The following is a 13295-nucleotide window of genomic DNA, read 5'->3' on the forward strand; positions in this document are numbered from 1 at the left end:
AGAAGTCAAAATCTTCAGTCATCTTCAGAACAATTTATTCTATAGGCACTAAGATGCTTTACACTAAGGATTGTCATTTATTCCAGAAATTTCAATAATTTATTGTATGCAGAAGCTGTTTTATACAGCATTGATGAGTCTGCCGTTTCCTGGCTTTCTTTTTCTTTTTACATTATTTAGTTTTCACGTCAAAGTAGCTTTAAAAAGTCCATACTGCCCTGACAATCTTTAAATGTCTCGGTTTGGTTGAAAAGGTAAAACCTTAAAGAAAACTGGTTTACAATCATAACATCATAACAAAATAGTCCAAACATCTGAAGTCTTTGGACTATTTTGTTTTTTAAAGTTGATGCTGAAATAACTGTTTACTGTACCAACAGTTAAGTTGTCCACTGCCACAGTGGACTTTAAATCAAGCAATTGAGATGTGGGTGAAGTGCAGACTTTCAGATTTAAATTGATGGCTGTAACAAAAGTATTGCATTAACTGTTTAAGAATTGCAGTCGTTTTTATAAGTAGTCCCATTTTCAGATGCTTTCAGATCAAAGAAAATAAACACACAATTCCTCTCGGAACCCAAGCTCATTTAAGATGGACTGGGGTGAAAACTAACTCTGCTGTGGTCAGAACAACCAAAGGTTTCCACATTTTCATACGCAGGTTTTAGAGGAACATATTGCCATCTTTCTCAGAGGTTTCCAGTGTTTTACACACATCGCAACAGTGAGTCTGTGTTGAAGTCAAACAGCTGTGCAGCTGAGATCCCACATCAAGCAAAAATGGGGAAATGTTTGACTTTCAAAGCTTTAGTTCTCAAATGCTTTAAGATTGTTGTTAAAAGGGGGGGTGATGCAACACAGTGGTAAACAGGAAATGGGAAAAATAGCAACAAATGTTCCTTAAGGCATTAAAACTTACACACCTGGTGTGGTGCGCTCACAAACACAGATATGACATTAAAGCCATGCTGAGGTCATTAGATGTTGTATATATCTGTAAATATCTGAAAGCTTGTAACATCCTCCCCTTGTCATGAAATCTTTTCCTTTTTCTTTGGCTACACTTCCTTCATATGTCGTTCTGAGCACAGTTTCTTTTTTTCTTTTTTTTAAATGTAATTTAATGGCTTGAGGTGATTTGCTGTTTACTCTTTAATGGGTTTAATGATTTCCTGTAGTGTGCTGTGTCAACATGATGAAAATTTCAGCTGTTTCCTTTTGTTTGATTGCTTTTTCTACCCTTCATCACCCTCATGGTGCCCTCTACTTGCAGCTATTTATGGTGGACAATGCAGCTGATGACTGGAGGATAGCCATGACATATGAGCGCATCTTCTTCATCTGCCTGGAGATCCTGGTGTGCGCCATACACCCCATCCCAGGCAACTACACCTTCACCTGGACGGCACGCTTGGCCTACTCCTACGTGGCATCCAAGACGGATGCAGATGTGGACATCATCCTGTCCATCCCCATGTTCCTGCGCCTGTACCTCATCGCTCGCGTCATGCTGCTGCACAGCAAGCTCTTCACCGATGCCTCGTCCCGCAGCATTGGTGCACTCAACAAGATTAACTTTAACACGCGATTTGTGATGAAGACTCTCATGACCATCTGTCCCGGCACTGTGCTGCTGGTCTTCACCATCTCGCTATGGATAATCGCTGCATGGACAGTGAGAGCCTGCGAGAGGTGCCTGGATCAGTTTTCTCATGCTATGCCACGCTGCTCAGCATGAAACATAGATAAGGCTTAAAAATAGATAGAATACTCACTCTCTGTCTGAGCATCAAGATAGAAGGATTAACACAAGCTGTAAGAAAAGATTATGAAACTGCAGAGTCCTGAAACGTTGGATTTTAGGCATTACAGTGGCTAAAACCTCTTTTTTTTTAAAGAAGAAATAAGTAGCAGTCGTGAGCATCAGTTTGTTCAGGTGCATGAAGGTGTGTCAGTCTGATACATTTATTATTCATTACAGGTACCATGATAACCAGGACATAACCAGCAACTTTCTTGGAGCCATGTGGTTGATCTCAATCACGTTTCTTACCATTGGTTATGGGGATATGGTCCCACATACGTACTGTGGGAAAGGAGTCTGCCTCCTGACTGGCATTATGGTGAGATTATGATGCTTGGTTTGTTTTGTTTTTTTATCAGCTTGTGAAACTATTGAAAGACTCTTATTAATTATGTAAAAGCAGCCGATCTGCTGCTAATTTATCATGACTGAAAAATATTGACAAGTAAAGGAACGCTGTATATTTTGTCTGGCTCCCCAGGGCGCTGGCTGCACTGCCTTGGTGGTCGCTGTGGTGGCAAAGAAACTGGAATTAACCAAAGCTGAAAAACATGTTCACAATTTTATGATGGACACCCAGCTAACAAAAAGAGTAAGTGAAAGCTCTGCAAGGTGTCATAGATGCTTTATTTCTTTACAGTCTTAACCAATTTTGTTTTTGCACCATAAGGTGAAAAACACAGCTGCGAACGTTCTCAGGGAGACGTGGCTCATCTACAAGAACACTAAACTGGTGAGGAAGATGGACCACGCCAGAGTCAGGAAGCACCAGAGAAAATTTCTCCAAGCCATTCACCAGTAGGTGCCGTGCTCTTAACCCTGACCTCGCCACTTTTCTCCAGCAATTTCATTCACCAGAGCAACACAAACCTGAAATCTGAATTGTTTGACACCTGTAGCAAAGCTTTGTGCTCATAGATTTGGAGGATCTTGTATTTTTATAACCATGCTTTGACTTGACTGATTTCACAACTTCCTCTGCTGATGTTTGAATGTTATATATGTATATATACACAATGAATCATTGGAGATTCCTGTAAAGCATTTACCCGTTTTTAAAAAGGCATAAACTAGCATCATGAAAAAGAAACTCTGTGTAAAGTTCATTTTACCTCAAAATATGCAGGTTTTACAGAATTCACAGGAGTATGATATCGATTTCTCCACCTTTTTGCTGTCAGGTTGACTCTTGTGTGTCTTCTTCGCTGTGAGTCAGATGTCAGGCTGACCTCAGGGCTGACACATTTCGGTTTCTACTCCTCTAGCGCTTGCTCAGACATTCACCTGTCAGCTAGTGTTTTAGTGGGTCCCCAAGGACCCCCAAAGTGCTATCTCACTCCAAAACAGTATTGATTTTAACCTCACCTCACTGTTGTTTTCCTTCAGCTTACAGTGCTTACCAGCACAGCCACACTGAGGCTTCTTTCATTAACTGGCAATCACCTCGGCGCTTTATTAGAATAAATAATAGCAAATACGCTGGTATATTGTTCATACTCAAGTAAAAATGTCCTTTGTTTGTATGTTTGTTTTGCTTTCTGTGGTTTTATTCACACACACATATATATATGAGTCTTCGTGGTCTACTATGTGCAACTTTGCTTTGCTCATGAATCTTTTGGACACACATTTAAGTTTTAACGGCATTCGGATGTTTATTGGGAAGGTAGGGAAACACAAATATACACAAACTGTCTGCTGCTGCTGCAACCCACATCCAGACTTGCAGTTTAATAGCTTTCTTTCATTGTTGCTGCTTTTCGAGTCATTATGCCCTTGCTGTTGGGTTCAGGTGATTCGCGGCATTGATGACGGCTTCTCATGTCCACCTCCTGTTCTCTTGGACAGCCTAATAATGGAAATGGCTCAGAGCTAAAGTGCAATCTATAAAGAACCAGATTCAGTTGGGAAAAGTCACGTTGCTCTGTGTGCTTGGAACGACCACTCAGCGTGGTATCAACATCTCCCGGTCACATTCTTTGTGTTAGAGAGATTCAGTCGGGTTATGAGGCAGAGTGTTCACGGGGTTTGTGTGGGAGAGTTTTAAGTAGGGCCTGTAGCCTAATCGCAGGGTGTGACAGACAAACTCTGGCGTGCAATTAATATAGAATAGGAAGTGGATTAACAAGTGGAGGCTTTTAATAGGCCTACAGCAATCTTTGACTTCCTCTACTGGTCAAAGTTGTAAGACAGTGAGAAAACTTTGCTCACACATCCTTGAGGCGACTTTTGTTGTGATTTGGCGCTATATAAATAAAATTGAATTGAATTGAATTGAATTAGTTGGAGGGGGTAAAAGCTGTTGTTAAACAGACACTTCTGGTTTGCCGGCGTTAACAGGAAGATTGCTTTTATTCACTGTCTTTCTGATAGGACCAGAAAAGGCTAAATTAGATTCAGAGAACAAAAACAGCTGCAGCCACCAGAAACGGTCCACGCAGGGTGAAATAACGAACTGGTTTCAAGATGAGGGAAATCAGGAGAAGCGGTGGCTGCTCTTCACAGGTGACAGTGTAGCGATGAGGGTTTCAGCAGCCAGACGTGAGCAAACAGAGTTTGCCATCTGACTATGTTTATCTGATATTGTAATAATTCATTTGTCTACTTCATGTTTCCTTTTTGTTCCTGTTTTGTTTTTGTTTTTCCTGTTTGTGTCGACACAATGCAATAGAGCTCGAAAGTAAGTCTTCGCCTCTCATGTAGATACAGACCTGTTGTGTGCATGCTAACGAGAGCTTGTCCTTGAACCCAATAACTACTAAAAAAAAAAAAAAAATTACACTCCCTCATTTGATAAGTGAAATTCATCCCTCAAAAATCTTTGCTTCACACAACCCAGTCACACCTGCTAAAAGTGTGTTTTTCTTAGTTGGCATGTCAGTTTGACGAAACACACAGCATCACATTTTTCTTTGTCTGATTTAAATCACCGGTACAGGCACCTTGTTAGTGAACAGACATGTGCTGCACATTGTATACACACCCACAGATGCAGTTTAAGTGAATTTCAATTATCAATGATGGAGGGTGTTTTTCTTTCCATTTCTGCATGGATGTGATGAGACTTTTGATCTTTAATCAGAAAGCAACTGATTAAACTCCAATCAACTGTGCTTTCACCTACCGAAGGATGACGACCAGAGTGGCATTAGCCTGCAGACGTGTACGTTCTGTGATACCCCAAAAAGTCATGCGATACGCCCAAGCGGCCACGCTCGCACAGATCAGGGCTCAGGGTCATCTTTCGGCAAGTGGAACCATTGTTACGCCTGTTACGACATTTGCAGCTACATTTCCTCCATTTCCCTGTTGGATGACACAGTAGCAGAGATGCCAGTCCATTGTTGTTGTCGTGGCTGGTAAACAGCATAATAGCAACGACATGCAGCTGCCATGCAAGAAGAGTTTGGAGACACAACAACACTGAGGTCATTTGGATGACACGTGCTAGAGGCACGGTATCACACAAGTGCTAGCCAAATGTCCTGCAGAATGTTTTAGGCCATAACGGCAGTGAAATCAAATGGCGTGTCTCCCTTTGGGGAGGACGTCTTTTTCCATGTGCAAGGCTGAAGGAGGAACCATAGTGGGGACACAAAAAAAAAAAGCTGGACAGTGAGCACTTGTTAGCTCAGAGATCAGCGAATTGAACAAAGAGGGAAGTGACCTAAGAGGAAGGTCAGGGTAAAGCCTTGAAGAAATCCCGTTTGTGCTCGAGAGGCTGCAACTGTGACCAACAGTGTGAATGGTCAGCAGGGACAAGGGCGACGGGGGGGTAAAAAAAGAAGACGTCAGACCCATCCATTACTTTGAAGAATAATTTGCATTTCTTTTCACCATGAGTTTAATGGAGGTCATGACAAATAAAGCAACTTGAGAGGGTAAAAAATGTGGAGCGGCACTAACTGAGATTGAAACGCTTAGCATAGCCGTTTTCCCCCGATGAACACCAACCGCATATAAAGTGCCCGTTCACAAAGGGAAGTGCCCATGAGCAGTGACTGATTGTGGAAAACATACTTTGAATATAAAATAGAAGGTCAGCAGGCTTTCTCGCCCTCACCTCAACCTGCCCTCTGACAGCTATTGGTCATCCAATTGTGAAATGTATATTTCTAACAGGTCTCATGTCAACTACAAAACCATGTAACCCCGAACACCTATTATCTTCTGTAATTTAGAGCAGACTACTGCTCTTTTCTTTATTTGTTTCATTATAGCTAGAAGAATATAAGAGTGATGTTTTGAAATTTGTTCTGCATTTGTCTGAGAGTCTTCTTTGTATGAAGCATTATGGGGATAAGGTGGCAGGACATTTTTGCCCCATGCCTGAAGTTTTCTTTAGTGGCTTCTGTGGCACTCTCTGTTGGTCTTCGCTGCACATTTGGGAGTTTCTCGACGAAATATCCGTCTCCCTCAAAGACTCTTGAATTTTTTCGTCTTCAGCAATCTTAAAATTTGACCCTCAATCATCACCTAAGAGTCAGACTGTATTAACGGTGTATTATTATTTTTAAGCGATTCAGGAGGAAGGAAAAAATCCCTCTTTAATATGTTGACGCCACATGTGGCTAATACTCTACAATAGTGCACATTTTGCTGTTTTAAGTCCCCTGAGAAGAAGAGTTTTTAAAAAAAAGGTGCTTCAGTAGCACAATTAAACAGGAGCTGTAAATTATTTAAGCACATTTTATAAAGTAGGCAATTTTCAGTCTTTGCAGGTAGGATTTTTGGGTGATAGAAAAATTAGCGTTTTGCAGGGTTTTTTAGCCCACAAGAGAGTTTCTGGAAAAATCTTTTCATTTCCTGCCCGCAATTAACAATTAAAACGATTCTTTGTCACGATGACACGATTTTCTCTGTTCTAATGGGAATATTGGAAAGTCTCAAAAGGGAAGCAGGCTCATAGCTGCTGTCTAAAGGTTAATCTTTACCCTCTGTGTTAATACAAAACAGTGTGGGATGTTTTTGGCTCTCTGAGTGACTAAATAGGAATAGTAAAGAGAAAAAAGTTAACCAGAAGGGAACTTTACAGGAACAACAGCTGACCTTTTTACCCTTGCTGTTTTCTAATCTCATATGTCAAGAAGACATACAGTAGGACTTGATAAATGCTGTTTACACTGTACCCAGATATGACCCCCCACCCCCATTCCCTTGTGGTGTGTATTGGTTGAGTAGGACGCAGAGCTGATTTCATTCACCCCCCGTGGCAGCTCCCTCTCCTCCCCCCACCCTTTCTTTTCTCTGTGGTCTCCTTTCCACTTGCATGCAGCTCAACCAAGCAGACTGCCCCTCCAAACCCTGCATTCTCTACACATATCCCATGCATGTCCTGGGAGTGTTCTCCATGTGTATGCCTTGTGTGTGCACAAATTTACAACAAGAACAAAAAAGAAAAGAAAAAGAAAAAACATATCGACACTAATAGCGTTAATTTATTGGGTTCTGAATGGTCTTGTGTTCAGATTGAGAAGTGTTAAAATGGAGCAACGCAAGCTGAATGACCAAGCAAACTCACTAGTGGACCTTGCTAAGGTAAGCTAGACTAACAGTACACTGCTGCCTTTGTAGGTTTCCTCCCTCTGTGTGGCTGAATCCGATGCATGCTAGCTGACTAGCTGAATTAGTTGTGTTTTCTAATATAAATCAAAGTCTACAGGTGTCAAATAAACAGACAGGCTTTACAATCTGTGTGTTGGTTGTGGTTGACTGCGCTCACCTGGAATCCAATTTGCTTGGGGTATGAAATAATAACGCATCTTTATTTTGCAGTGTAAATCACTGTCCCCGGGACAAAGAAATTACTGAATGGGAGTAATGAGAACCCCGGCACAGTTTTTCCCTCTATGTATTCTCTGATGTTTGTCTCCAGATGCACTAAACAGAAGTCGACAAACCTTAGGGAAAGACCAGGCAGTGCGCCAGCCTGACACAGCAGAAACAGTAACCTGGAAAGGGAGACACACTGTGATCTGATGATTCAGCCAGAAATAAAGGCAGAGAAAAAGAGGAGAGAAAAGCAGAGCTTCTGACATTCAAAAGTACACCACAGTCAAACTGGATTCAGGCCAGCATGTCATGAAAGGTATTAGTTAATATTGCCTAATCACCTCATGCTGTAAAACAGCACGGAAACCTGCGACGTGACATTGAGTAAGGTGGCTTATGGCCAGTGTTGTACAAGTCTGCAGCCATAGGAGGGCAGTGTGGCTTCAGTCTTTTCACGCTCTCGGTGGAAAGACGGAGCTAAATAGAGCTGAACATATCTTTTTGGAAGATGCATTGCCACTGCAGTGCACAGTGAAATTCCTCAGATCACAACGTATCCCCTTATTTCATTATCTCCTCCAGAGTCACTTATACAGACCCTGTTTATTCATCCAGCGTGACATAAACGATGTAACATTGGTTGAATGCAGTTTCCTTCCACAGGATTTTTTTTTTCTTTTTCATTTTTTCCTGTACATATCCTTAAATTACAAAACCGCTCACTCAAGTGGCTTTAACAACCATCTCTGCCACTCTGCTCGCGCTTCTTCCCTCGTCTTATACAGAAATTGGTTTATGATGTCAATTTGCGGTTTTACATTACAGCCCAAGTAGATGTCTATTAACCACCTGTTTTCTTGCTCTCTATCATCCATTCCACCATATTTGAGCATGTTCTCCTTTCATTTCACGGTTTGAAACTTGGAGGCCTGTGCCTGGATGCAATCATTTCTTAATTACACTAAGAAGAAAAAGACCTTTATTGGATTAATTTGATATTAATAGCACAACCCTAACAACAGTTGTCAGGTTAAGTAGTGTCATGGCTTCCTTAGTCCTCACTGATTCATATAAACAAGCCATCCCATCATCCCCGCCTCAAATCAGAAGAGGACAAGGTAAGTGATGGATGACATCGCCTCTAAGCTGCCAGGGGTTATTAGTCCTGCACTGAATAGTACCTCAGAGACCGCCTTCCAGCAGCATCACCACCACTCCTCATCTGGAATGTGACATGAATTTCTTAGGCTGTTGCTGACTATTTTGGAAGCCCAAACCGTTTTAGAGAAGAGCAGTTATAGTTTTATAATTTTCATGGAGGTTTTTTTGTTTGTTTGTGTGTTTGTTTGTTTTTCTTAATAGCCTGTTATGAGATGGCTGATGCATCAGAAGAGCATCAAGTCAGCAGGCACCTTTCCTGTCTCCTCAAGGTCACAAACTAATGTACTCTGGTCTGCATGAAAACATAAGCTCCTGTAAACTGCCCAAATAAAATTCACCCTTCTAGATCAGTTTACGGCTGATACTGTGCTCCCATAATGTTCCTCTGACCTTATTTTGAAGGATGGTGAAGGTTTCTCTGGGTGAGACACCAGCCATTGCAGACAAGATGGATAAAATTGTAGTATCATAAAGCATTTACTTTGAGTTTGAGTCAATCTGAACTGTTGATTCAACTCAAGAAGCCTGCACAGGAACATCTCACCGTGCAGTATTACGACAGCGTGCAGCCTGACACATAAACTGAAACATTGGTGCAATCACCACCCTGTCATATTATGCAGGTTCTGTACAGGCTGATCTCGTGTGTGGCGTAAGGTGTATACACTCACTGGATACTTTATTAGATGCACCTTGCTAATACCAGGGTGGACTCTTTTTTGCCTTTATAACTGCATTAAGTCTTCGTGATACAGATTCAGCAAGAAGTTGGAAACATTCTCCTGAGAGATTTTGATCCATATTGACATGACAGCATCACACTGTTGCAAATGTGTTGGCTGCACATAATGGAAATCTCACATCCCACTACATCCCGAAGGTGCTCTATTGGATTAGGTTGTGATGACTGTGGAGGGCATTTGAGAACAATTTTGATGATTTGAGGGGCATGACGTGGTGCACTATCCTGCTGAAAGCAGCCATTAGCAGATGGGCACACTGTGGCCATAAAGGGCATAAAGAGATGGACAAGATCCGCGGCAATATTCAGTTAGGCTGTGGCATTTAAATATTCATTTGGTACTAGGTGGCCAAAGTGTATCAAGAAAATATCCCCCACACCATTACAAGTAAATTGTAGCTCCGTTTCCTGTTCTTAGCTGACAGAAGTGGCACCCAGTGTGGTCTTCTGCTGTAGCCCATCAATATGTTGTTGATTCAGAGATGCTCTTCTGCATACCTTAGCTGTAACGAGGAGTTGTTTGACTTCCCGTTGCCATCCTATCAACTCAAAGCAGTCTGGCCATTATCCTCTGACCTCTAGCACCACCTTTCTTTCACATTCTGATATTGACTTTGAACTTTGGCAGGCCGTCTTCACCATGTCAGTTGTGCCATGAGATTGGCTGATTAGAAGTCTGCATTAACAAGCAGTGGAGCAGGTGTACCTAACAAAGTGGCCGTTGAGTGTATCCATGTCATTACTGCACTCAGTCATGAACATTTTTGTTGTTATTCAAGAGAAACATGAAATCCTAAAATACTTTGAATGTGATGGTGAGTTTTTTCTTCCTTCTATCTTGATTTAGCAAGCAAATATTGTGCAATACAGTGAAAAAAGCCTGTAACATCTGAAACTGTGAGCTTTATAGAGCTGACTCAGACTGTGGAAGCATCATATTAGCTGAACCTTTATTGCACTTTTACACAGCATAGCGCCTTTGATGTTTATTCACAATTTCTGACATTGAAATTGCAGGCAGAATGTGAGTATTGTTTTCAGACAGACGTACAAATAGATATGCATCAGTTTATTATTTTAAAGTCATTCTTTACTTTGACTTTGATGTGTTTGAACAGTGAATCTTTAGCACTCGTAGCCTCTTGTAACCAGTTTTCTTTCTTCTCTTTTCAGAACTATCAGTGCATCTTGATGTGATGAAAATGCATTTTCCCTATTTTTTTAATGTATAATAAATTTTCTGGTGGTCCATCAAAAGTAACATCGGTTTGAAAATGTTAACAATAAGCTTGTTTTATCTCTCCTATTCCAGACTCAGAACATCATGTATGACATGGTATCAGACCTGAATGAGAGAGGGGAGGACATGGAGAAAAGGATTGCCCTGCTGGAGACGAAGCTGGAGACTCTACTGAGTAACTTGCAAGCTTTGCCCGGACTCATCAGCCAGGTCATCAGCCAGCAGCACAGGGACTTCCTGGAGGTGCAGCTCCAGCCTTATGACAAACACAGCCCTGAGCGCTCACAGTCAGTGTCCCGGCGGAGGTCGTCCTCCACGGCACCGCCCACCTCCTCCGAGAGCAGCTAGAGTCCAGGGGGAACGCCTCCACTGGAGACTTTTGCCATCATATGGCCAAGTTGCATTTATCGTAAAGCCTTATGGTTTCAATAAGTATTATCCAAATTCTGATGACAGAATCCAAGATACTGAGGACAATACATTTTAATGGATAACTTCATGCTGTTATTTATTTTTTATTACCTCAAAAGATGTTGTTATCCTTGCTCTGGTGACATAAAAATAATGGCGCTTCCCTCAGTAACAACTAAAAGGCCTATCGATGGGGCTGTGATAAGAACTCTTCTCCATCTCTATGCAGAGGTAGCCAGTTTTAGGTAGCAGGGTTACCAAGTGTGAAACTATTGCACTAAAATAGTGCTTCTCACAGACTTTGTGCTTCTGCTGGCTTGATTCAGTCTCTGTGTTCCTCAAAGGAAACCGAGAAACCACTGAGAAATCAGTCAGGGAGCATGGCAGTGATATTGAGGAAAAGTGCTGCGGTTTACGGACTGGAGTGAGCTGACAGCAGAAGCCAGATGAAAATCGCTCCTACACACTGTCACTCAGAGATAACTTTAAAAGCTTGAAATGAGGAAAACAGCATATATCTTTTAGGTTAGAAACAGCATCAACTATAATGGTTTTCCTTTGCAGAGTGCCCCTGTAGAATGACTATTTTTTGGGGCCACGTTGCAAATAATTTAATCCTCTAGTAAAAATGAATGCATCAGAACCTGTACTTGCACTTACTTTTTAATCAATGCACTTCAATGCTGACTAAGATATGATATAAAGATACGTTGCTCATTAAAAGAAGAACATTTTAAATGTTCGGGCATGGGTTTATTATTGTCAATTATCGAGTTGTGGCTAGTGTTAATGATTCAAATCGAAGCCCTATTTCTGTTTCTCACAAAGAAGCATCATCTTAGACCTGCAAAAGTCTTTAGAAACTTACTGAGTGATCATACATTTACTAATTAACCCCCAGTCTCGCTGTGTCTCACCTCCTGTCCTTTTTTTTCTTTTGCCTGTGCTCTTTATGCTTGCTGCCATCCCAGCTGGGCAACAACAAATGCTGAACAACAAAACCGTAACCATATCTACCTTTTAAAAAGTAAATGCCTATTTTTATATACTTTAATGAGGAGAAGCACACCTCTTCAAACTAAACAAACAACAACGTGGGATCGATTAAGAGGCAGATTCAGCATAACTAGCACACTGTAAGGATATCTCGGACTGGAGCTGAGATCCATAAAACTGTCTGTGAGACTTTTTCCTGAACATAATTAACAAACAGTGTGATTTAAAAACTGTGGCATTCTTCCCACTTCATCTATCGTTTACAGCATACGCTTTGGATGATACTGCTGGATGAGCTGGAAGAGCAGGGCTGGTAAATGTGATTGGCATTTACTACACTTGGAAATGTTACGGTCCACAATTGATTTAACATATATTCTGATTTTATTCATATATCCACTTTGGTCATTAATGCACTGTAGCTACATATGAACTGTGAGATCTCCTGATGTGTCCAACATACTCTTTTATGCATTATTACTCAGTATATGACCATAATGGTTGTGTATTCTTAAAACAGCCGTTCCAAGGTTCACAGAGCATCGCATGGGTCAGAGGAGATCCATCACAGGTCTTGTTCAACCAGCTCACTCATTAACCAATAAATCAATCAGAGAGTTGACAAAACACAGATGTTCCGTCCACAAACTTTAGCAGCATAGAAACCAATGACAGACTATACTGTATGCGACTTAAACGATAAAGAATTAAACAATAAAAATATACAATTTCACCGGTCTCCATCCTTTTTGTATGCATTTAAATGTGGGTTTGTATCTTATGTGCTTTTGTAGAAAGATGTTACACAGTTCAGTGCAATAACCAGTGTTGTAGACAATGCGCTCATCAGTATGTACGCTCCAGGTAAAGTGCACCACAGACTTTGTAGATCTTCTAAAGAAATAGGCTTGCTATGACATACATTAGGTTATTTGATATAGCCAGACTTGCCATTGTGTTGGCAAAAGTAAAGGGATAGTCCTTAAGTATATAACAAAGTTATAAGATTTTTCTTATTTAGAAGCAGAAAGATAGAATTGATTATTTCTTAAAAGTTAGCATGCAACAATTTTACAATTATACACCAGAAATCCAGTTACAGTATTTAAACGTCTACCTGAATAAATGTAATTATTATTAAACAAATGTGATATTATATTAATCTTACC

The 13295-nt window shown here is 41.0% G+C and overlaps 1 protein-coding gene across 2 annotated transcripts in view; it reads left to right on the top strand.

The window, feature by feature from the left end:
- Positions 1-12859, top strand: part of kcnn2 (potassium calcium-activated channel subfamily N member 2) — a 28259-nt gene extending 15400 nt beyond the window's left edge. The window contains exons 3-9 of one of the 2 annotated variants that reach the window (XM_006788797.3): positions 1274-1692; positions 1982-2123; positions 2286-2396; positions 2475-2602; positions 4476-4484; positions 7273-7342; positions 10792-12859. In XM_006788797.3, coding sequence (XP_006788860.1) covers positions 1274-1692; positions 1982-2123; positions 2286-2396; positions 2475-2602; positions 4476-4484; positions 7273-7342; positions 10792-11067 — 1155 coding nt within the window. In that variant the 3' untranslated portion in view covers positions 11068-12859. The remainder of the gene's footprint in view (positions 1-1273; positions 1693-1981; positions 2124-2285; positions 2397-2474; positions 2603-4475; positions 4485-7272; positions 7343-10791) is intronic. The other variant, XM_035907039.1, reaches the window with a different exon arrangement.
- Positions 12860-13295: the final 436 nt, after the last annotated feature.

The sequence above is a fragment of the Neolamprologus brichardi genome, chromosome 7 (assembly GCF_056152115.1).
Source record: "Neolamprologus brichardi isolate AB-2024 chromosome 7, ASM5615211v1, whole genome shotgun sequence".
In the NCBI taxonomy this organism is placed as follows: Eukaryota; Metazoa; Chordata; class Actinopteri; order Cichliformes; family Cichlidae; genus Neolamprologus; species Neolamprologus brichardi.